At 49.7% G+C, this 23277-nt stretch overlaps 7 protein-coding genes across 7 annotated transcripts; 5 read left to right on the plus strand and 2 right to left on the minus strand.

Moving 5' to 3' along the window:
* Positions 1-136: 136 nt before the first annotated feature.
* On the minus strand, positions 137-1412 carry PC9H_010849 (uncharacterized protein; the record flags this gene model as incomplete). The annotated part of the gene is made up of 4 exons (XM_036780342.1): positions 137-552; positions 604-1067; positions 1116-1309; positions 1371-1412. 4 exons carry the CDS (start codon positions 1410-1412, stop codon positions 137-139), a joined length of 1116 nt encoding a protein of 371 aa, XP_036627725.1.
* A 1096-nt stretch (positions 1413-2508) lies between these two features.
* Positions 2509-3699, plus strand: PC9H_010850 (uncharacterized protein; the record flags this gene model as incomplete). Its single annotated transcript, XM_036780343.1, has 4 exons — positions 2509-2538; positions 2590-2783; positions 2837-3300; positions 3356-3699. The coding sequence occupies 4 exons, from the start codon at positions 2509-2511 to the stop codon at positions 3697-3699; spliced, it is 1032 nt and encodes a 343-aa protein (XP_036627726.1).
* A 1761-nt stretch (positions 3700-5460) lies between these two features.
* On the plus strand, positions 5461-6323 carry PC9H_010851 (uncharacterized protein; the record flags this gene model as incomplete). The annotated part of the gene is made up of 4 exons (XM_036780344.1): positions 5461-5589; positions 5644-5738; positions 5790-5863; positions 5923-6323. The coding sequence occupies 4 exons, from the start codon at positions 5461-5463 to the stop codon at positions 6321-6323; spliced, it is 699 nt and encodes a 232-aa protein (XP_036627727.1).
* Positions 6324-6529: 206 nt separating this feature from the next.
* On the plus strand, positions 6530-8214 carry TIF34 (translation initiation factor eIF3 subunit; the record flags this gene model as incomplete). Its single annotated transcript, XM_036780345.1, has 7 exons — positions 6530-6588; positions 6895-7130; positions 7182-7403; positions 7441-7697; positions 7753-7842; positions 7895-8034; positions 8088-8214. 7 exons carry the CDS (start codon positions 6530-6532, stop codon positions 8212-8214), a joined length of 1131 nt encoding a protein of 376 aa, XP_036627728.1.
* Positions 8215-9499: 1285 nt separating this feature from the next.
* Positions 9500-12304, minus strand: PC9H_010853 (uncharacterized protein; the record flags this gene model as incomplete). Its single annotated transcript, XM_036780346.1, has 9 exons — positions 9500-9662; positions 9721-9953; positions 10008-10163; positions 10221-10435; positions 10489-10579; positions 10628-11423; positions 11473-11669; positions 11722-12014; positions 12073-12304. The coding sequence occupies 9 exons, from the start codon at positions 12302-12304 to the stop codon at positions 9500-9502; spliced, it is 2376 nt and encodes a 791-aa protein (XP_036627729.1).
* Positions 12305-12543: 239 nt separating this feature from the next.
* PC9H_010854 (uncharacterized protein) lies at positions 12544-13853 on the plus strand (the record flags this gene model as incomplete). Its single annotated transcript, XM_036780347.1, has 9 exons — positions 12544-12663; positions 12728-12814; positions 12866-13090; positions 13139-13154; positions 13210-13319; positions 13370-13447; positions 13501-13561; positions 13618-13727; positions 13788-13853. 9 exons carry the CDS (start codon positions 12544-12546, stop codon positions 13851-13853), a joined length of 873 nt encoding a protein of 290 aa, XP_036627730.1.
* A 335-nt stretch (positions 13854-14188) lies between these two features.
* PC9H_010855 (uncharacterized protein) lies at positions 14189-23144 on the plus strand (the record flags this gene model as incomplete). Its single annotated transcript, XM_036780348.1, has 31 exons — positions 14189-14233; positions 14286-14334; positions 14392-15549; positions 15606-16051; positions 16108-16210; positions 16263-16396; positions 16451-16741; positions 16796-17173; positions 17221-17562; positions 17619-17808; positions 17858-17932; positions 18185-18827; positions 18882-19032; positions 19085-19301; positions 19357-19694; positions 19750-19857; positions 19910-19992; positions 20046-20287; positions 20339-20531; positions 20602-20754; positions 20802-20971; positions 21027-21113; positions 21167-21392; positions 21443-21567; positions 21617-21739; positions 21792-21890; positions 21940-22042; positions 22095-22437; positions 22491-22624; positions 22673-22986; positions 23038-23144. 31 exons carry the CDS (start codon positions 14189-14191, stop codon positions 23142-23144), a joined length of 7170 nt encoding a protein of 2389 aa, XP_036627731.1.
* Positions 23145-23277: the final 133 nt, after the last annotated feature.

A 23277-nucleotide genomic window follows, 5' to 3' on the forward strand; every position in this document is an offset into this window, starting at 1 on the left:
AATAAGAACAGTCTCACCATCAAGCGTATGCACAGATGCCGCTGCATGATTGTCACGGTTATGAATGATATTCTTTCCGCTTTCCCAAACGCAACCTACACCACTATGAACATGAGTAAGGAGATCGGCAATCCAATCATCTAAAATTGGAAGATACAAGAGTTTTGAGTCCGAAGAGGAAGCCAAGGCTTCTCAACCTCAATTCTACGAAGAGTTTAGGTTGAGATCGGCGCTGAGCTGCCAGGGCCTCGGCATGTTGTTGTTGAAGACGATGTAAACTTTCGATCAACCGCGTTCTCCCCATGTCAGAGCCAGAGACCTCTTCACGACTCAGCCCATCAGTAATCCTCCTTCTGCGGTCTGCATTTTCGCCTTCGCTTTGTTGGCAGTCAGCTTTCGATGTTTGCAACCGCCGTTCAAGCCTTTCTTTCTCCTCAGAGTAGGAGGATATCATGCATTCCGAATCGATTTGCACACGCATCATCTCGCTGTTCAGCTGAGCGGTCGCTTGCTCGAGTTCTTCTCGAGCCTCTTCGTCTTTCTGCTCTAACGCTGTTGATACCTTTAGTGACGATACAGAGTTGCAAGATAAGGGAGGAAAACCTTCATTCAGCTCGTCCTGCAGCCGCCGCCTTTCTGCCTGGTATCTCATCGCCTGTTCATGCAACTCACGACCCAGTTCGGCACCAGCGGCGGTCTCTGCGATGTCCTTTCGCTCGTCCACTAGCTCCCTTTGAATGCACAGGGCGAGAGGGTCCTTGGATGCGATGCAGTGTATGATAGCCTGCGCCGACGTGGAAGTGTTGTCATGGCGCCAGATCTGCGCCCCTTTGCCTAGAGCAGGCTTGAAGAATATGTCCCGACTCTTCAACTGTTCCTCACGGGCTTCGCCGATGTCGAGGGAGACTTCGCTCCACATGTTCGTGACGATGGCGACGTTCTGCAGCGCAGTGTCACCACATAGTTCCCTGAACATATTAAAATTGCGGGTGGACGTGCCGCCCATGCGAAAGTCTGAGATGCGGTGCATGTAAATCGCGCCGGAAAGCTTCACCCTATTCAAATACCTGTATCATTAATGTAAGAAAGAAATCGCTACGAAGGCATATACTCACATGCTAGAAAGAGAGGCAGCGATCATAGTCAGCACCTCGGTGTCGGTTTTCGTTGTATCATCGAAACCAGGCGTGTCTACGAGTATAACTGTTCGACCCTCAAGGATAAAGGGCTTGGACGTCTGCACAGCGTCCGTGCACGACATAAGTCCTGTCCCCACACGTAGCGAAGACCCGCTAGCAATATTGATGAACTATCGTTTCAATTAGTGAACCAAGCCATATTCCATATCCTGCAAAGAATGTTATATTTACGCTGGTTTTGCCGCTGCCGGTGGCTCCCATCACGCTGCGCATAATGAGCGATAGCATATGAAATACAGGTGGGCGCTTACACAATATAGACGTCCTCAGATTTCTTGATATCTGGTCCTTGCTCGCGAAAGGATGGATCAAAACTGGTATGGCTAGGTGGCGACGAAGTCATCCTGACGTCGCTGGGATGGCTTGTGGACTCAGACTTCAAAATATAGTAGATTGACCCATCCCCAACTGCGCGACGATGGTTTTTGTGCTTCGCACATCGCGCTGTGTGGTTGCTGTGCAATGAACTATAGAAGTGATGCTGCGCAACCCAATCAGCTTGAGAAGCACTAGCGCAGCTTTGAGGAAGCAGACACACGCTTGATACTTGAGGCCTATTGGATGACTGCGACAGCGTGTTCTTGTGAATAGCACGAGTACCTTCAACCGTAGTAATTCTTGAGTTTGAAGTGATAGTACTAGAAATTCCTGACTAGGAATAGCTAAGAACAGGGTCAGAGGAAGCATGTAGCTAACGAAAGGCTGCGCACCGCATCGAGCAGCATCGATGATTTGAACTTCATGAAGGTGAAGGTTAACAAGTTCGAGCGGGCCGGCACCACTGTTACCACTCACGTGCTCACACACCTTTGAACTAAGACGTAACTCAACTCAAACTTGACTTCGACCTGCACGAAGACCAGAGACTGGGAAGAGACCTCACAAACTTGTTCCCGTTGACTCGATCCCATAATGGTGATGCTATAATTTGCCTTCATTTCTTATCGGCACAAACCTTTCAAGAATGAAGCGCTTTCGCTCGCAGTCGACCTCCACATGCGCGTACGACTTGCAACTGCGCAATACGTAGTCGAAGCTTCTGCGCAGCTTCTGTATATGAAAGCTTGCTTGCAGAAATCACATCAAAGCAGTAGTTTCTATTGTCACATACGAAGAAGTCAGCATACTCATAAACCAGAACGGCAGGGCGGTTAGCGTTCTCCATCCCATCCAAGCCCCCAAGCCCGGCATTCAGCATGCAAAGGCCTCATATAGGTGCCACTGGAGGTCAACCAGATGTCGTTATTGCGTAGGTCAAGTCTTATTACCCTCTAGTATCTGGCGATACTCACCTCTAACTTCCAGCATTATGGGGGCCACGGGTAGTGGCAAGACAACCGTTCGTTATCCCTTCGTTGTTTCAACTCCAATTTGCTAATAACGCTGCTAGTTTGTCAACATGGCAAGCGGCGACAACCTCGCCGTTGGGGGGGACCTTGAGTCATGTACAAGTGTCGTCCAGATGTGCAAACCATTTGGACTTGACGGACGAAGGGTGATACTGGTGGACACGCCTGGATTCGACGATACAAGAACAAAAGATATAGATATTCTTGCTATGATAGCGGCGTTCCTTACCACGACGTTAGTCAAGTTTCTTCGCATCTACTCTGATTTTTTACTGACGACACGCGTAGGTACGAAGAAGGAAAGCTACTAGCCGGTGTCATTTATATGCATCGTATATCAGACGTCAGAATGGGCGGTTTGTCCGTAAGAAACTTCAGATTGCTCCGCCGCCTGTGCGGAGAGAAGACGCTGAAGAATTTAGCCATCGTCACGAATATGTGGGGAGAAGTTTCCCATTCCGTTGGAGAAGCTCGGGAGGCAGAGCTTGCTTCGAAGGAGAATTTCTTCAAACCAGCTTTAGACAAAGGGGCAATGCTGCTACGACACACCAACACCTTCGACAGTGCAGCGAATATACTTCGCCACTTTATCCGTAGCGAACCACTCCCCCTCCAGATCCAAGACGAAATAGTACACAAACACATGGATCTTCCTGAAACCGCCGCTGGGGTCGAGCTCCACTCCGAGCTGCAGGCGTTGATGAGGAAGCATGAACAAGAGATTCGCATGCTGAAGGCTGAGATGAGCGAAGGTGTTTATTACATTCACTTAACTCTTCCCTCGTGCTAATGCTCAGTTGCACGTAGCTTTGCGTCTCAAAGAAAACGAACTACGGGACGAGATTCGTACTGAGATACATCAGCTACAGGGCGAATCGAATCGATTTCGGCGTGACGCGCAAGAAATGGCCTCCAAGTACGAATCGGAGAAGAGCAGGCTCGAGTCCCAGATACGGGAGAGTGCAGAGGCCGCCAAGAGGGAACAAGCGAAGCTAATAAACGAGTATGAAGGCAAGTTATCGGAGTTCGAGAAGAAGATACAAGAAGGGGCACCCGCTTGGGAGGTCGTGGAGTTGCGTATGAAGATCATAGCGCTTGAGAAGGAAATGGCGGACATGCACCCTAACAATGGGGGCTGCACAATCTGTTAGCTACGATGATGCTAGCTTGGCGTGGGTGATTATTTTGCAGTTGCTGTACAACCGAGTCTGCCGACGTTCAACTTTGCCTCGTAGAGACTTCGTATATAGAGTACATACCAGCGGAAAGTTCAACTGTATATGATACTAATGATTGCTTTAGGGCAAGAGGATAAATGCGGCAAACGCATCATTTCTAACCACTACCATCGTCCAATACGACAGATCGGGCACACATTATGCTATATGAGTTCACCTCGACCGAGTAGGAACGACAAACCAGACTGCTGAAGATCAAACAACTCTCCAGACGAGACTTTGGATACGGGGACAATCAGTATATCGTACGCAGAAGATCGAACCTACGTCAAAACGTGAGTTGATGGAGGAAGGTGTCTTAAGCCACGAGCTCGGTCATTCAGATATTCAAGCGGTGGCAAACTGTCGCTCTCGAATTGTGCTATACTTCGCAAATTTTTTCTTATTGACCGTGAGAACTTACTGACTACTAACGAAGAGAAACCTTTTTCGTCACAGTGTGTCACGCGTCACGGATTTCAAGCTCAGGAGCCCAGCCCAGCCGCTTGTGTTCGGCATACCGGCAACGATCAGAACGAGCGGTAGATCTGCAAAAACAGGGCAAATAGGAGCTTCTGTGTATACAAGCGAGCAGTGATGCACACTCAATTGAATACTACTATACTGTATACTAAGGAATTTCCAAGCTCGTAGGCTTCGCATAACCGCCATAACGCTCAAGTCAATCAGACTACCTAATTCAACTACGGTCGCCGCCGCGGTGTCTCGAAGTTCTGGCTCCGATGCGAAGGAGAAACACGATAGTGAATTGATATCGATGTGGTCGCCGCGCCGATTCTCGAACGTGAGGTCGTCGAAAACGCCTTGACTTGCTGTGTCAAAAAGAAACGGACTTCAAGAGGTCCGAGTGAGTTTGGTGCGTTGTACAAGCTTTAAAAGCGTAACACTGATCATGCTGATAACGGTGGTTCAGGCAAGAATACGCAAGAATAGGCCACAGAAAGAATATACGCGTTCGCCGTCGGCTCGAAACTCCGTTCTCCTACGTGCACTCCCGTCCACCGCCCCTGTCAGCTATATTATGGGCCCGTTCAGTGTTCTCAACGTTCATTTCAGTGCCCCCACTACGTTGCTGATTTATCGCTACATGGAGTTCGGGAGGAACCACTAGAGGCTTCATGACTATTGTCCTAGCCTAGGCCTTTCCATTTGCTATTCAATGGGATACACTGTCACGTCTCTTCGCCTCAGATACCGGTCAAAATGAAAGCTGTAGAGCTCTCTGTACCTATCCACCTGCACGAGCGAACGCCACTGATGGACACCGTGACCCCGTGGCTCAACACGACGCTGGCTTATCGCTGGAGATAGCACAGGGCACACCGCCGATGCTCAGAAGAAGTACGTTGCGAACAACGCTCAAGCTCCCTCATGTGACTGTCAACCTTTGGGGCGTGGTCCTGCGGGTCCAGGCCCTCACTTCATCCAACTATTCGCTTCCATTCTTTCATTCTAGTCATGACGCGAGCGTGTTACGTGACTTCTGGTCTCTGGAAGAACCGCCTTATCGACGTTCATCTGTATCTATCAGCCCCATCTTTGACAGGTGAGCGTTCCAGTGTCACTATGTCGTACCCTTGAGCAAATGTTGGCTCATCTAGTTAAATAGGTTGGCGTAAGGTGGTATAGTTCAGTAAATACCTACGATCTTCCACCCATTTACGCCGCCCTACAATGTCCGAACTTACTCATAAACTCACCGAATCTGACCTCGTCAGTGGAAATCAGGAGTGGGAGAAGCACAAGCATGAAATTGAACCTGACTTCTTTCGTGCACAAGTCGCCCCTTCTCAAGCCCCAACTGTGAGTGACGTTGTCTCGATTATTTCTGCCTCATTCTCACGCACTTTACAACAGTTCCTCTGGTTTGGTTGCTCCGACTCGCGGGTAGCCGAGGCAACTATAACGGGTCTCGGACCAGGCGTCATCTTCGTTCAAAGAAACATAGCAAAGTCAGTTGATATCATTCAAACAAGTGTTGCTCGATACTCAACCCATGACAGCCAATTTCTGCCTGATGACATCAATGCGCTTTCTGTCCTCGCCTACGCGGTTGACGTGCTGAAAGTCCCGCATGGTGCGCTACAGCCCAATCATCTTACCTCCTTATATGTAACCTGACCGAGTGCCCTATAGTCGTTGTTGTCGGCCACACAGATTGTGGCGGGGCCAGAGCTTCCCTAGGAGCAGCGCGAAGAGAGGATTTCGATCCTGCCGACCGTCCTGTCGTGACATTGCCAAATGAGGACCCAGAAGCGCCACTCAATCGTTGGCTAGCATCGCAAACTCTTTTAGCTCACTCCCTGCAAGTCTCCAGCAAGCCTCACAATCACTCCGATCCACTCGCCAGGCTGACGGAGGCAAACGTTCTCATGCAAATTGACAATATATGCAACACTGAAACAGTCAAAAAGGCATGGGCGAAACGAAACTCGGGGCATGCACATACCCTCGAAAGCATATCTGGCTATATTTACGACATTGAGGCGGGAAAGCTGCTCAGGATTGAGGGTAGTTTGCGGCACCCACCCCACTAGTAGTTCCAGAGTATCGCATAGTATTCGTTCGTCAATAGCAATGCTCAGTCTGTAAACGGAAAGCGAAATAGACGCCGTTCGATCATGATCGGCGGCCATCGATCGAGACAGGCGGTCACAAAGGGAGGAGGAAGATTACCGTCATGGACGAAGGGCGCATTTTGCCGCAGTTTTGATATACCTTTGATTGCGTATCATCCCCGGTCATGGCTGTCCAAATGCTTGGTCAAAATAAGAAACTTGGAGAAGTTGTCACTTATGGCACGTAAGCAACGAGTAAGGCCGAGGGACTCACACAGTGTTTTGCGAGAGGTTATGAATCACGCTGCACAATCTTTGAGGGTCCGTAAAACCTCCATTTTGCTGCATCTTTTTTATCGCGGCTCATGCATCCGAGCAGGTCTGCAGGTCTTATTTCTTGTTTGTCCTTGCTTCGTCCCGATGACAATGGCCTCTTCCAAATTGGGACGTCCAAATTTCTTCAGCCGCGACTTGCATTGCACAAGTCATCAACATGGTGAGTCTTTAAACTGGCTGGGATTGACCTTGCTCTCAACCGAAGGATTCCCAGAGACCTATTCTTCTACAAGGTGACGCTCTGGCGAGTACACTTTGCCTCATCGGCTCATATCACCCCCGAGACAGGTCACGAACGGTCACTCACTCAGATCAAATTCAACAGAGAGGGCGATCTCTTGTTCACATGCTCGAAGGATCTCGTCATCAACGTATGGTTTTCGCACAACGGAGAGCGGCTTGGGACATACGATGGTCATAATGGAACTGTTTGGACCGTAGACGTTGACTGTAAGTCGTTCATAGTTATGTTGATCTACTTCACAATCATTATTCTCATAGCTGAATCAAGATTCATGGTATCGGGCTCCGCCGACAACATGCTCAAGCTATGGTCAGTTGCAACAGGCAAATGTCTACACACTTGGGAGTTCCCGACTGCTGTGAAACGGGTAGCGTTCAGCGAGGACGACCGACAGGTCGTATGCATCACCGAGCAGAGAATGGGGTACCAATGCGCAATTCGCGTGTTCGACATCAACAGAGAGGGCGATGGAACAAAACGTATGAGCTCGAACAATTAATTAACTGCGGTTTGGAGCTAATAATGAAACAGAATCGAAGGAACCATTGTACATGTTCAACCCCATAGGTTCAAAAGCAACAGTGTGCGCCTTTACTCCGACGCCCAATGTCATCGTTACCGGCCACGAATCCGGCAAGGTCGCTTTATTCAACGTAAAATCAGGAGAGGAAATCGAAAACAACGAACGAGCTCATATGGATGTTGTGACCGACCTACAACTCAGCAAGGATGGCACTTACTTCATTACATCGAGCAAAGATAAAACTGCACGTGTGAGTACTGCTTGTATTATCTTATCAGGGTTCTGTTGCTGAGATATCACCCTAGATACACGACATCAAAAGCCTCATGGTCATCAAGACGTTTTCAACTGAGACCCCACTGAATAGTGCAGCCCTCGCACCCAACCTTCCTTATGTATTTTACCCTCTTTCCTGGGTACGGTGTAACTTCTGACACGATGACCTAGGTGCTTCTAGGGGGTGGTCAAGAGGCCATGAGCGTAACGACTACCTCGCTTCGTCAGGGAAAGTTTGAGACAAGGTTCTGGCACAAGGTCTTCGAAGAGGAAGTTGGCCGTGTAAAGGGTCATTTCGGTCCTGTAAACACGTATGCCCAGTCCCTTGATTCCTGTGACAAACTCACTGATTCCCTGGTTATAGAATTGCCGTGCATCCAGCCGGGACATCTTATGCATCCGGAGGAGAAGACGGATTTGTTCGAGTGCATCATTTCGACGAGTCGTATTTCAGAGCGAAGCCATATGGAGATCTTGTAATAGAAGACTGATGTTAGTGTATCATTACCGTCACCTGCCTCGACTCCTGCTCTGTCAATGACCATCAGACAACATCCCCGCAAAACGCTCGTCATGGGTCTATTTTACTGCGAAACTGTTCCAAGGGCTTCCTTCGATCTTTCCATAGGTGAGACCCAGATCACGATCTATGTGGACATGATTTAGCTGCTGGAAGATGAAATGCTCGTGGAGGCTGCACTCCGCTGCGTCGCGGGAAGGCAACGTGTCCTTTCAACGCCGTTTCCATAACTTATCGTTCCGCCGACATTCCACGGACCCTTGACAAGGAAAAACTATGGAGCAACTTAGGGCCCCTTCGAGACATGGATGTTCTATAACCTCGTCGGCACAGTTCTGGAAATGATAGTCGAGCCCTTTAGATGGGAGGGGCTACTACGAGCCCCTGCATCCATTCGCACCCCAAAATAACCCGGAGACGCAGCAAGGACACATGTGAGGCCATACTCCCCTCCTTCCTGATCATGAAGATGTTATAACCCCACTCAGTCCTGTCTTTGTTGGTATTTTTAAGTGTAAGAGCCATTCGAGGCTCGCGGGAGAAGTGGGAAAATATGTACTTGCCCCCGATGTACTTCGTAGAACGCTTCCATGAAATCACCACCCGGCTTCCGACCAACGGTAGAACCATGACGCAGTCTGTTAGAGTTCGGAATTGCCAATTTTACTTCTGGGAAGGAGTCCACACCGCACAATCATAGCAAGTCTTGAATACGGAATGCCCTTGATTCCAGGCTTCTACTTCATCCGTAAGACAAGTCATATTACACTCTTTCATTACCGTTAGAAATAGAACCGCCGACTTGCTAATGACTGCGCCGCGTGGTCACTGGTAGTTGAGTCACGCTACGCTGATCAACCTTGATTAACCCCAGCGAGAAAAGTCCATCATCGTTCTAAGCGGGGAGTCTCGCAACTATAAAACGTACTCGAACCCAGAGGTCGAACCTATGATATACCCACTCCTCAATGGGCCGACACAAGCGGCTTCATACAAAATGCTCCTCTATATGGCATCTTGGAAGTAAGTGCTCTGGAACACTGTCTACAGTTTCCCCTACCCATTACTGTGTATTGCTGCTGCACTGTCCCATTTTATGAGATGGTGTACAAAATACACATTACATGGGAATGGAGGAAATTGTAGACAACTCACCCAGCGCTGGCTCCGGAATGACCAATTATCAATTACTCGCTATATTCATACACACAATTGTAAATGTCGGGTGTCCAATATGTCTGTATTACACAGAGCGGCTACGGGCCACTCCCAAGCATATTTGTCCAGTCAAACTTGTCATACTTCTGTTTTATTTGTGCGACCCGTTCTTTGTTTCCTCGGGAGTCTATCCGTCGCGGCCGTCGCCACTTTCGAGGTTCAACCTCCAAGACATTGCCGATGATCTCCCCCGCAAAGTACCTACCAAGGGAGCACATGTCAGCCTCTATGTAAGTACGAATGATGGGAATGAACCTACGGAGGGAATTCACCGCCACCCTTTGCACCTTCGTCGTAGTCATCTTCGTTTTCCACGCCTTCCCCCTCGCCTTCTATAACATGGCCGTAACCTTTCTCGCCCTTGTAGTCAAACTGAACCATGAAGTACGGTAGATTGGGGACCATGGCTCGTCTGAACCCACCAGGGCGCGCGGAGAAATCGATAAGCTTCTTGTGCTGGGACCACTCAGCCTCAGAGGCCAAGATAGACTCCTACAGTAGCATCATGTTAGGCATCGTCATCAACGATGGAAGAGATCGCCTGACTTTGAAGTATCCTGGAATTAGTTCAAACGACTCCCATGGCATTGGCACACACTCGATGAACGTATGCCTTTGCTGCTTGAACGAAATGACGGATTCATAGAAAACAACACCAGAATCTTCCTCCGCAAACATACGCATAAGACACTTCATGAAGTTCTGCAGATGCAAAAGTCAACTCAAGAGGACGGGTCAGGCTTTACTCGGATTACTTACTCGAACTTCATCCCATAGATCGTCATCGCCTTCAAGCATGGCGAGGTGATGTTGAATGGGGACGATGAGACAGTGGCCAGGGACAAGCTCTTCGGTAAGGGTACATGAAAGGTAGGCACGAGTTCCCATGGCTATGACAGGAGCTTTGGGAAGGCTATCGTCTTCTCCATAACAAAATTGACAAGACGATAAAGCTTTCTGTGTCCGTTTATAATCTAAGAGCAGATTTGTCAGAGTTACGATACATAGAATAGATGTATAGCCGTACCATGAATAGCAAACTGGCGCTTCAGAGCATCCGAACGCATTTTTTGGCGGCCGAGTTTATCCGCATTATCGTCCATGTAATCAAGATCATTCTACTGAAGAATTAGACATGTAACAGGCTTGAGGAAGGGCACGCTTACCTTAAATCCGCCGTCTGTAGCTATGGCCCGAGCAAACTGGGCGTTGAGATTTTTCTGGTCGGCCATCCCGGCCGACAGCTTCTCTTGACGCAGCATTTCTCCCAGTGTCATCGAATCATCATCAGCGTTGTACCGAACGATATCGCCCGTCTTGGGATCTCGTGTCTCCACCTTCTCTTTCTTCTTTCGATTACCAGGCATTTGTGTAGTGTCGGCAGCACCATGTCCAACATCGTACATACGCCCTCTACCGTCCAGTGTAGGGAGTAACTCCACCTTTGTCCGGTTACCCTCTCCGTCCTCAACGATGCCTTGTGACCGTCGAAGCTCGGTCTGATACTGCTTCTCCAGCGTATCTGCGTCAGATGCATTCATTAGCTTGGCGCGTAAGACTTTGGCTTGAAGGCGATTCAATGACGATGGGGACAATGCACGACTTTGTCCTTTCCCAAGTGCAGGGGGAGTCATTGTGGTCGGTATAGGAGTATGGGATTGGGCTAGAGGAGACGCAGCCTGTGATGGCAATCGTAAAGAATCCAGTCTCTTGTTAGCAGCTTGACCCATTGGTGCGGGCGTTGATGGAGCACTGTCGTCTCGTCCACCTGGGCGACGGAAGGAGGAACTGCGGCTTGACCCGCCGCTGACACCGACATCGTTGAACAGGAACCGCTTTTCTCCTTCAGAACCTCTGGACCGAGGCTCTGAGTCTCTCCCCCTTTGACCCCGTTTCCCTTCCCTTTCGTCAAGAATCCGTCTTTCTTCTTTCGCTTCTTCGAAAGCCTCAAGAGAGCCGAACCTACAAATGCTACGTCAACCGTCTTCCATGAGGCTAGTAGGTTGCCCACCTCTCAAGCGCAACCTGTTCGATAGGCGTGCCATCTTCCTCAGCGGACTCGTAAACACGTCTTAAACGCATCATTCGCCACTGCGAGCCAGGGCCGCCTGGTGTGATAGCTTGTTTGGGGGGCGGTAGTGGTGCGCCGGATTTCACCGGTGTCCCACTAATCATTTCCTGGTTGAGCTCCCTGGAACTGATCACAAGCTGACGACTCTCGTCAATTTGGCAGGCTCGTTGGGGACTTCGGGCAACACACCTTGTCTGGATCAGGTCTGTTTTCTTTAGGATTCTTCTTCTTACGCTCTGTACCCAGGCTTGAGAAGAAATCCACACCACCACTCGTGGTTCTCTGTCCGGAGGATGACTCTCCGTATCCGTCGTACGGGTCGTCTACTGACATGTTTGTCGACGGTTCGGATGGCATCAGCATCCACTCGTCTCGTTTCATTTTTGACTCTGTCGGCAAATTAGAAGGTAGTGGAGGTGTGGATTCATTTGGCATAGCACTCGAAGTAATCTTCAGAGATTCGGCAGTTGGGATATCAGTCGCTAAAGGCTGTTAAAGATACTTCAATAATAAGACAGTTGGGAGCTGGGCTACCTACACGTTCGCCGCCCATACCAATATCCTTCTCCACCCACATGTCGTCGCCGTCGTCGTCGTCTACGACGCGAACGCCATCCGTCTTGGCCTCCGAGTCCCTCTTCGTCTTCTTGTGGTGCCGTCGATTTCCGTCTTCATCTCTATCTTTGTGACGCTTCTTAGAACGGCGGTCGGGGTCTTTGTGTTCTTTGCGCTTTGACTTGTGCTTGTGGCCTTCAGCGGGGTTGACTTCCATGCTGACAGCGAGTCCTGAACGAAGCACTGCCAGTGTAACTTGAAGCTCGACCTAACTTTACATCACGTGAGAGACATTCCCATTTGCGGCAGTCACTTTCAGTCGCAGTTAAGTACCAGCTAGCGGCAATGCGTCTCCTTCCAGCGAGAAGTCTTGCTCGAGTCCGATGTCTTCACTCCGGTGCCTCAACCGCATCGCTGAACCGGTCGTATCTTTACGTTCCATGTTCATCCGACAAGATGCTCGAGAAGTCGCTAAATGTAAAGTCGGATGTTGTTATATACGACCTCGAGGATAGCGTGCCACCATCCCCCGCGGATAAGGACGGTGCGCGTCGTAGATTGAAGCAGTTTCTCCAGGTGCGCTGCGCAGTTGGATCACAGTGGATACTCTCCAGACAACCAGCATCGGTTCCGTCGACAGAGAGCAGACCTTCCTGAGCCTTCTAGAGTCGCTGTGCGTATCAACGACCTGAGCACACCTTTCTTTGCGGAGGACGTCGCTGAAATAGTGGGTCTCACTTCATCCAAGCCCGCAATCGAGTCCCTGAGTTGTTCGTAGTTGGCGAGCTCTGCGATCCAAACTCTAGTTCTTCCAAAAATTCATTCGGCTCAGGATCTGCACCATGTGTCGAGGGCCCTCGTCACGACAAGTCTTGAGCGCAAGTCCCCTCTTAAGATTATTCCCAGCATAGAGAGTGCGAGAGCCCTTTGGAACATTGGCTCTATCGCCTCATGGGAGTCCGAGTACTCGGTCGCTCGGAGCGGCATTGTTAGTGCATTGCTGGTACGTGCGTCATAGAGCATCAATACTGCAGTGTCTAAACGACTCTAGTTTGCTGCCGAAGACTGTGAGTGCCCTACCCACTTACATACATTGTCCGACTTTTGAACAGACATACTAAGATTGTGCTGACACCTCGATCCTCCGTTCCCGGTCTCGGCGTGAGCTCCTTTATACGCGCTCGCAGATTGTCATCGCTGCTCGAGCGTTCGGACTGGAGGCCATAGATATGGTCGGTGATCCTTGCCCGTTCGCGGAACGCGTCTCATCAGCCATGATTAGGTATGCGTCAATTATAAGGACCTAGATTACTTGAGGGAAGAGTGCGAAGACGGAAGAGCTTTGGGCTTTACAGGAAAGGTCAGTAAATCGTGTTGTTACCTCGGTGTTGAGGGGACTTGACATCACAACAGCAAGCTATCCATCCAACGCAAGTAGATGTCATACAGTCAACATTCGTCCCAACATCGCACGGTAATTTCTCGCACAATATGAATTCATGATGCTCTTACATTCGGGGTTTCATCCAGAGATTTTGCGGGCAGCTAAGATAGTCCACGCGATGAAAGCAGCGCATGCCTCGCAGCAGGGTGCTGTGGGCCTGGAAGGAGAGATGATCGATGCACCAATGATCAAACAGGTATGTGTACTATAGACCTATGCCGCGAGACACGGTTGATTGAGCCCTGCTTCAACTTAGGCAGAGCAGACGCTCCGAATAGCCGCAGCCGCAGGCTTGGAGATACCTACTGTTACCACGGATTAAACCTTAGCGATTGAGTTTCAATAACACCCATCAACTATGTAACAACTGTGGCTGAGTCCGCAAGCGCGTAGTGCATATATGTATGGTGCCATCATCCTGGGGCCTACCAACTAAATAGAGAACAAGACCAAGGATTTCTGGGTACGCTAAAGCTGTACTCAGAGAAACATGCTAGTTGAGCTTCATAACTGATACCCACTCACCGAACTTCCAACCATCTTGTGTACAACTGTGGACTGAAGCTCCTAGCCCCTGCTAAGCCCCCTGATCCACAGAGAGCCGTAGACGCCCACGGCACGGACTCATTCCGAACCTCCTCAGTCAGTACCCATGATATGGCGTCCGAGCTAGAACAATATATCAGCGACAATTCACTTCGAGTAAGTTGAACTTGCATGTTCTCTTCCCCCTACTGACTAGACTATCCGATAGCTCTTTGGTGTATCTAACAAAACCATAATCGACTATGTCATAGCGTCAGGTACTTGTTCATCTTGGGTCGTATGCATCACCACGCCACTGAAAGATTATATTATAGCAACGTCTTCCAAGTCTCCTGATGCTCTCTTTTCGTCGCTTAACTCCTACGGTTTACCAGATACTCCAGATGCCCACGAATTCATTAACGAAGTTTACTCAAGAGCGCCTAGGAAACACAAGCACAAGTCTAAAGCTGCGAGCTCAAGTAAGCAAGCGGAGAAAGAGACGAAAAACCTCCTCACTCAGAAGTTTGGGCTTCTTCTGGATGAAGACCCCAGCGTCGATGTCGTTGAACGGCCGAAGTCGAAAAAGAAGAAGGACGAGAAGGGGACCAAGGATCGGGATAGGCACACGAGGAAGAGAGAGCATGACGAAAAGGATTGGATGAGTGATGAGGAGGACAAGGCTCGGAAGCGGCGCAGAGGGGAGGATGAGGGGGGTGATGAGCAGGTTGGCGAAGGGATGGAGATTGAAGGGGACGAGGACGAGGACGTCAGAAGGGAGCGGGAACGGGCAGAGGACCTTCGGGACCGTGATGCTTTTGCGGAACGTGTTAGAGAGCGCGATAAAGAACGGACGAAGAAAGTCGTAGAGGATCGGTCATCGAAGAACGCAGGTGCTGCAGCCGAGGCCGCTCGCCGACGCGAGCTAGCGGACGACGAGGAGGCGCGGAGTCATGCTTTACCCTCTCTTCGCATTCACTCTCGGCAGGAGTACCTCACGAAACGTGAAATCCAGCAAATCGAGCTACTGCGCAAGGAAATCGCTGATGACGAAGCCCTTTTCCATGGGATGAAGATATCGAAGCGGGAACGCAAGGAATTGGACCGTAAGAAGGAACTTCTGAAGCTGGTGGAAGAACGGCTCAAGATCAATGACACTTGGGATGGCTACCAGCTTCCTGAAGACTACATCACGGAGCAGGGGAAGATCGACAAGAAGAAGAAGGAAAACGCATTGTATAAACGGTACGAAGAAGCCAAGCCGAAGGACGACCAGTTCGTTACCGATGTCGACCAGTGGGAGGCAAGTCAGACTATGCACAGTACCTTCAAGGTCGGAGCGATGGACAAACACGAAGCAATGGAAGACTATGAATACGTCTTCGACGAGAGTCAAGCTATCCAGTTTGTTATGGAGTCGTCGTTGGAGGGTGTGGGCATGAGTGCTGCAGATCGATTGATACAGGCACAGGTTGAAGAAGCTGAGAAACGCGGTCAGTTGTTTCCCTTTCTTTATGTCTGCGTTTGGCTGATTTCGACGACTTTACAGCGAAGACTATTGACGAAACTCGGAAGTCTCTCCCTATCTACACCTTCCGTGGGGACCTCCTCGAGGCCATTAAGCAGCACCAAGTTCTAATCGTTGTTGCCGAAACCGGCTCGGGGAAAACAACCCAACTCCCACAATACCTTCATGAAGCGGGATACACCGAGAACGGGCAGAAGGTCGGCTGCACTCAACCCCGTCGTGTTGCTGCGATGTCAGTGGCTGCTCGTGTCGCTGAGGAAATGGGAACGAAGGTTGGCTACGAAGTCGGCTACTCTATCCGTTTCGAAGACTGTACCAGCGATAAAACTGTGATCAAGTACATGACCGACGGGATGCTGCTCCGCGAGTTCCTGACTGAACCTGATTTGGCGGGCTATTCAGCGTTGATCATCGACGAGGCTCACGAAAGGACACTCAGTACGGATATTTTGTTTGCTCTTGTCAAGGTGCGTGACCTCTATTTTCCAGACAGACCCATTGAAACGAGATGTGGATAATGTAGGATATCGCTCGTTTCCGGCCAGAATTACGACTGCTCATTTCCAGCGCGACGATGGATGCCGAGAAATTCGCAGCGTACTTTGACGACGCACCGATTTTCTATGGTATGTTGTCGAGTACAGTACCCGCCCCCTCGTCATGCTGAGCTGCCTTTAGTCCCTGGACGTCGCTATCCTGTCGATATTCATTACACCCCGCAACCGGAAGCTAATTACCTCCACGCTGCCATCACAACCGTCTTCCAGATCCATACAACACAGCCCAAGGGCGACATCCTGGTGTTTCTGACGGTAGGACCTGTGTACTGCCAAACTATCGAATCTTGCTAATTTCCTCTGACACAGGGGCAAGACGAAATTGAAGCTGCTCACGAGAATCTGCAGGAAACGGCGCGAGCTCTGGGTAATAAAATTAAGGAACTCATTATTTGCCCGATCTATGCAAACCTCCCCAGCGACATGCAGGCAAAGATCTTCGAGCCTACCCCGGATGGCGCCAGGAAAGTCGTCCTCGCAACGAATATTGCGGAAACGTCGATTACAATCGACGGCGTAGTGTTCGTAATCGATCCCGGTTTTGTGAAGCAAAACTCGTACAACCCTCGTACGGGTATGTCGTCCCTAATCGTCGTGCCAGTGAGTATATTAGTGAATATTTTGTAGTCCCTGTTAACAACCATTTCCTTTCAGTGTTCTCGTGCATCTGCTAATCAGAGAGCTGGACGAGCTGGACGAGTGGGTCCGGGTAAAGCCTTCCGACTCTATACGAAGTGGGCGTTCTCCAACGAACTCGAAGAAAACACAGTTCCGGAAATTCAGAGAACCAACTTGGGAATGGTCGTCTTGCTACTCAAATCGCTAGGTATAAACGACCTCATTGGCTTCGAGTTTTTGGATCCTCCTCCCGGAGAAACGCTAATGCGAGCACTCGAGATGTTGTACGCCCTTGGCGCTCTCAATGACAGGGGTGAGCTCACGAAACTGGGGCGGCGAATGGCGGAATTCCCTGTGGATCCCATGTTATCCAAAGCTATCATCTCTAGCGAGAAGTACTCGTGTACTGACGAAGTATGTGTTCCGACTCCCCATCAATGTCGGTGACTGACCTGTTTTAGGTGCTCACCATTATATCAATGCTTTCAGAATCCTCGTCGCTGTTTTACCGGCCTAAAGACAAGAAATTGCATGCGGATCAAGCTCGGCAGAACTTTGTGCGCTCAGGCGGCGATCACTTCACTCTTTTGAACGTATGGGAACAATGGGCGGAGACAAACTATTCGCAGCAATTCTGCTATGAGCAGTTCCTTCAGTTCAAGAGTTTAAGTCGTGCGCGCGATATCCGGGACCAGTTGGCTGGCCTTTGCGAGCGTGTAGAAGTGGTTATACAGTCAAACCCAAATTCCAATGACATTACACCGATACAGAAGGCAATCACTGCAGGGTATTTCTACAATACGGTGCGTTCGGCTTGTGATCTGTTGGTTCATCGACTTACGCAACGTTGGGGTGATAGGCCCAACTACAAAAGAGCGGTGACTCTTACCGGACACTGAAGACCAACCACACGGTGTATATTCACCCGTCCTCGAGCCTTTTCCAACATCAGCCTCCGGTGAAGACCGTCCTCTACTATGAACTGGTGATGACTTCGAAATCGTACATGAGGCAAATCATGGAGATAAAGCCTACGTGGTTGATGGAAGGTGTGTCTTCAACCTAACGCGAGGTCCATCGTCTAATTCATCTTTCCAGTGGCTCCGCATTACTTCAAGCCTGCGGACCTGGAGCAGTTGGCGATTGGTGACAAAAAGATGCCAAAGGCTGTTGGTGCTCCCGCCAAAAATTGATCTATATCACTAGTCTATCTATTTGCTGTTTCTCTTTACTTTCTGCAATCTGCAATGTAGTGTACACTAAATCCAGGATAAGATTAATGCGATCTTATCAGTCGTGGACACGATCACGCACGGCGCTTCATGCCTTCCTCCTTCACTTTACCTATCACGTTCGCCCATGTATCGCAGTTGCCTCAAAACGATGCCACGAACTGCCACAGTATCATATCTGATAGTTGCATAGCATGCAAACCTTCGGCTATCGTGTCCTGGGCTCCGGAGAACGAGCAACGTGCAGTCGCTTTGGGCTGCCGCGACGGTAGCATATTTGTGTTTGGCCCTCAGAATTCCAAGGAAACAGGGAACGAGCGAGGAGAGAAGCGGGCTGGATCTGGGTCCTTAAGTTCGCCCTCTACACTTCGTGGTTCACATCCGACGTCTCGCTCTACTTCCCCGTCGGGATCGTCCATAGTATCTCAGACACCATTCAATATCTCTTCCCGCTCTCGCGTCGTATCGGGGATCACTGCCGCAGCTGTGGAGGCGCCAAAGAACTACGTCGATTTCGATGATGAACCGAGTAAACTCAAAGAGATGCTCAAGGGTCGGCCACCGAAGGATCGCTCAAGCCATGCGCCCACAGTCGATGCAGTAGCTTCGGACGTTCGTGGTGACGATACCCACCGTTCTAGCCGAAAGGTTTCCGCATCCTTAAAGTCGCCTGGATCACCAGCTCCACTCTCTCCGATTCCGACTCCATCGTCTACTCCCAAAGGGTTGGCCCTTCGCTATCACATCGTCCCCCGCCATTCTGGATCGGGGCAGGCAGTATCCGGAATTCTGCTGGTTGGATCGAACGGTATTCTTGTATCTTTGCATGAGCAAGGGTGAGGCGTTGCGTCTCAGCTTCAACTCGATATTCTTAATCATCACATATGTAGCGATATATATGCTTTCGCGATGCAGGACGGAAGATGCCTTTCGACCATCAACGCGACTGATCGGTTCTTGGACTCTGTACAGAGCAAACCCAAGGATATTCCTCGGCAGTCCTGGTTGTGGCAATCGTTGCGCACAGTTCAGTATGGAGAGGTGCGACCCTTCCAATCCCGTGCCCATCATGTAGCATAACCTCCTTTCCTAGTCAACGTTACTAATCGCTACCTCTATCGTTGATTCCACGGCCCCATCGGCCTCTCTCGAAGACTCTGCTGGAACTGAAGCGAACAAATGTCGTGTGGTTGTAATTGAGATTCAATCAACGGAAAGGAGTGGTTCCTTCCATGCAACATTCGTTAAACTTGGCGATTGGATTGAAAATGGTACGACTCATGTTGACGTAGCAGATAATTTTGGCGAAGGTAGGAACTTGCTCCATCTACTAGTAGCGGAAACATACTTAGTGGGGTCAATAAGACAGCTTGTTTATCTACGTTGTCGACGAAAATGGCCGCCTGATCATCAAGTCAATCCGCATTGTGGAAAACTACGAGTTAAAGCCGACCACGCCTGAACTGGCCGTAAGTGATGGGGACACAAGACTCAACCTGCCCAATCCATTCAAAGCTCTGCGAAGTCGATCCACCGAGCATCTGATTCAAGAGGAACACGAATCCAATGGGAGACGTGTCATCGTGCATGAAGGTATCCAAGCGGGGGTGGTGAATAAGCCTGATCGCACAGGATTTGGGCTTCATTTACATGTCACTGGTAGCTCCACCAGGGGTCTCCTTTGGACGACTGAAGAAGTCCAGGTGATACACCTTCTGGTACATGCCGCTTGCGTGGCACTTATCCCATTTTCTTCAGACGTTTGAGTTAGGCGCCGGCAACATCAACACTGTATATACCGAATCTGCATCCGGTTTATTAGATGCAAAATGGGTTGACCATGAATCATATGTCCTGATTTTCAACGTAAGGGATTGTTGTATCCCCACCACCACTCGCCACTCACAGTCGCATCCAGGATAGATTTGTGTTATACGGGTATCATCTAGTAGATGGCGACAATAACCGCCTGCGTGCTTCCCCGAGCGAAGGAATTATGCAGTACGTCTTCGTTGTTGAATAGAGTCATGCGTCTAATCAATTGCACTTCTCAGGCCGTACCAGCTTCACTCCACCCCTTTGCCACCATTTCAGAAAGCCTTCTCTCTCTCTAGGACTGACCTACTCGTTTACACCAGTGACAAGGCGAAGGGAGTCCGGCTTCAAGTTATTTCGGCACATTCTACTTCGGCAAGCACGATTTGGCAACCATCACCTTCTACGACACCTGGCAAGGTGGAAACTTACCTCACGGCTACGCTCCCATTGGACCAGGAGTCAGTAATCCTCGGTTACAGTACGTCATATTCCAATGGATGCGGACACCCAACGAATTCATCTCCTACAGGTGATGGCCTCATTCGACAAACCCCTTGGACGCATATGTCAGGGGAAGCTGCGAAAGAAAGCTTCGATAAAGTGTCCGACGTGCCCCTCGATGGATACATCGCTTCACTATTCCTCGTTGACAATCGCCGAACTAAAGAGCGTTTCATCGTTGGCGGAGCTGACGATGGGTCACTTGCAGTTTGGGCATCAGAGTGAGCCACTCCCATGAGCCGTCTCAAGGTGCGATTCATGGGGTAACATGGATTTATTGTGTTTGTGCAGTTCCCTTAAGTTGTGTGCACGTTGGACGATATTCACAACGTCATTGATGAATGTTCTGCGATTCCCCGACGATCGGGGAGTTTTGGGCGGATGTATCCTTTGTGTGGCGGAAGACGGCACGATAGCTGTCGTGGTGGTCGACGGGCTACAGTTGTGCGTTATCATTTTTAGATCTGCAATCGTTTCTTTGACTACCGCAGTTTGTATATGATCCCAGGCGCGCCAGCCACACTGGAGCGACTGTGTCTCGGAGAAGATAACCTCTTGCTCTACTATGCGAACCACATGGTCCGCCTTTGGGATGTCAAGACGAAGGAATTCTGGCGATCAATGGTTGCTGGGAAGGCCGACGAGTTAATGCAAGAAGGGGGTTGGGCTCAGTTGTGAGGTCTTCAGCTACATTCGCCTACACCTTCCCTCAACAGTTTTACGTAGGTCCGCAAATGATCTTAATCACCCACCTCACCCTACATTGAGGCGTTTTGCGAGCAGAAGCCGGTCGTTAGATTTCAGTGGGTCTGTTCACTACGCTCATGATGCACCCCGATGTGATCCCTTCCTGTAGCATCCACTCTCTTGTTTGACGTTGACCAATTCCTTTCCATTTCAAACTCTGTCACAAGGTCCATCAATACAGGCCTAGAGCAAACTCGGGCCATTTACTCTACACTCGATAGGCTCCGCTCCATATTATCCATCCTCCTTACATGGGGAGTGAGTCAGGACATTGACGCCATATGCCGTACTCAGCTAGGTATTTCGTCGTCCGTCTCTTCACATGGCATTATCAGGTACGGCTGCCGCAGAAGGGACATACATGAATTAACCGCTTGCTCTTAAGCCAAGAGAGCGCCGTACTGTTTGCTGGCGCAGCACCCACAGATCTCTGGTGCATCTCCGGTGTTGTGTCTGCTACGAAGTGCATAGCAATCGCCGCCACCTTGAGGGCATTAGCCCTTCACGAGGGTTCGTCTCTCCTCGAAGGGGTTGTTGTGTTACTGAATAAAACCCTTAGAGTATGCGGATGCTGCGAACACGATCATAACCTTTTATACAACTTCGCTTGCGTCTGCCGTTGGTAGTCGCTTCCAACCACCCGATCTTCCACTTCTGGCTTCGAAATCATTATATGGCTCAGGTGCATCCGTCTGATGGAAAGTCTAGCGAAGGGACTCATTCACACATTATAGGTGAAATTCGGCACGCCGCTAAACTGGTTTTCGATGCTACCATTATGCAACTCCTGGAGGAAGACACGATTAAACTTTGCGATGATTGGCATAGATTTTGTGAGTTCGCCGCTGTTCGCCATTACTTCCTTTGATTATGTTCACATAGTACCCGTCTCGAGCGCGAACCCAGAAAATGACGAAACGAGCGCATTGGCACTATTTTTGTGTGGCCATTCTGCCGCGGGGCAACACAGCCTACTGCCGGAAAGGTGGGCTATTTTGACTTATATATATTTAGCGGCTCAGTGATTCATTTCGTAGCGTCCTGACCAATATTGCAAAATCCATCTCCTTGTACATGCATGCCGAGGATCCCATACACCGTGCTCTTGCTATTGATTTGTGTTCTCGCGGCTTCCAGATTTGGCAACACTATGTCGATGCTATGGAGATGCTGAGGGCGCTGTTCACTCTATCCACGACCTCGCGGAAAGACTCGATCAATGTACATAACACTGCAGCGCAAGCACGGGCTGCAGTCCTCTCGATAGCATCTTCTAATACCCCTCTCTTCATGACAACGCTGGCCCTCGACATCCTTAACCCTTCGAATCTCGAATACCGCAAGTCCGTCATGCAGATGGTTGCATTCCTCATTCGCAAGGTATTTCACTACATAATGGGGCCAACTTTCCTCCCAACTTGACATGCCGTTAGCGTCCTTTAGTTCTCTACCCTAATCTGCCCCGATTGATGGAAGCAGTAGTGAAGTCTCTCGACCCGAACTCGACTTCACATCGTGATGCTGTTCTTGATACTGCTACGCAGATAATCGGGGACGTGGTCAAAACGTAGGCTTCTTGTGTTTGTGGAGGTTACGCAGGCTGACGAAGACTTAGTTTCCCCACTGTCGATTTTCATATGGGCTCACAGCGACTTGCTGTTGGAACAAGTGAAGGCGCCATCGTTATGTATGATTTGAAGACTGCAATCAGGCTGTATGTTCTCGAGGGGCATAAGAAGCGCCTCGCCGCGTGCAGCTTCTCGCCTGATGGGCGCAGACTCGTCTCGGTGTCATTGGAGGAGAATGTTGTACTGGTCTGGAAGGTTGGGACTAGTTTCTCCAGCTTTTTCAACCCAGGCGCCCCGCCTCGACAAGGCCACGGTGGGTCGGAGCCTTACAAAACGCTGCCATTCAACGTTGGTCAAGAAGGTGAGTTATTAGCAGGCTTCGCACAATTAAAAAGATGGTATCCCTCTGTAGCAGATATGACAATCGCCGCCACCTTGGAATGGGTTCGCTTCAATTGGATTTCGGACCGTAGTGTGAAGCTTGATATTCGCGAGAGTGTTCTCACGTTTAGCACGTAGTATTACTGCGTCTCATTGAATCGTTGGTGTATGTTATGCAGAGGATGTCTATTTTACATTCGTTCCCTAGCCTCAACATTTGAATGGCTAATAAAAGTACATAAATAAGATCTGGTTATATATACATAATAAA

Source organism: Pleurotus ostreatus (assembly GCF_014466165.1).
Source record: "Pleurotus ostreatus strain PC9 chromosome Unknown scaffold_8, whole genome shotgun sequence".
Classification (NCBI taxonomy): Eukaryota; Fungi; Basidiomycota; class Agaricomycetes; order Agaricales; family Pleurotaceae; genus Pleurotus; species Pleurotus ostreatus.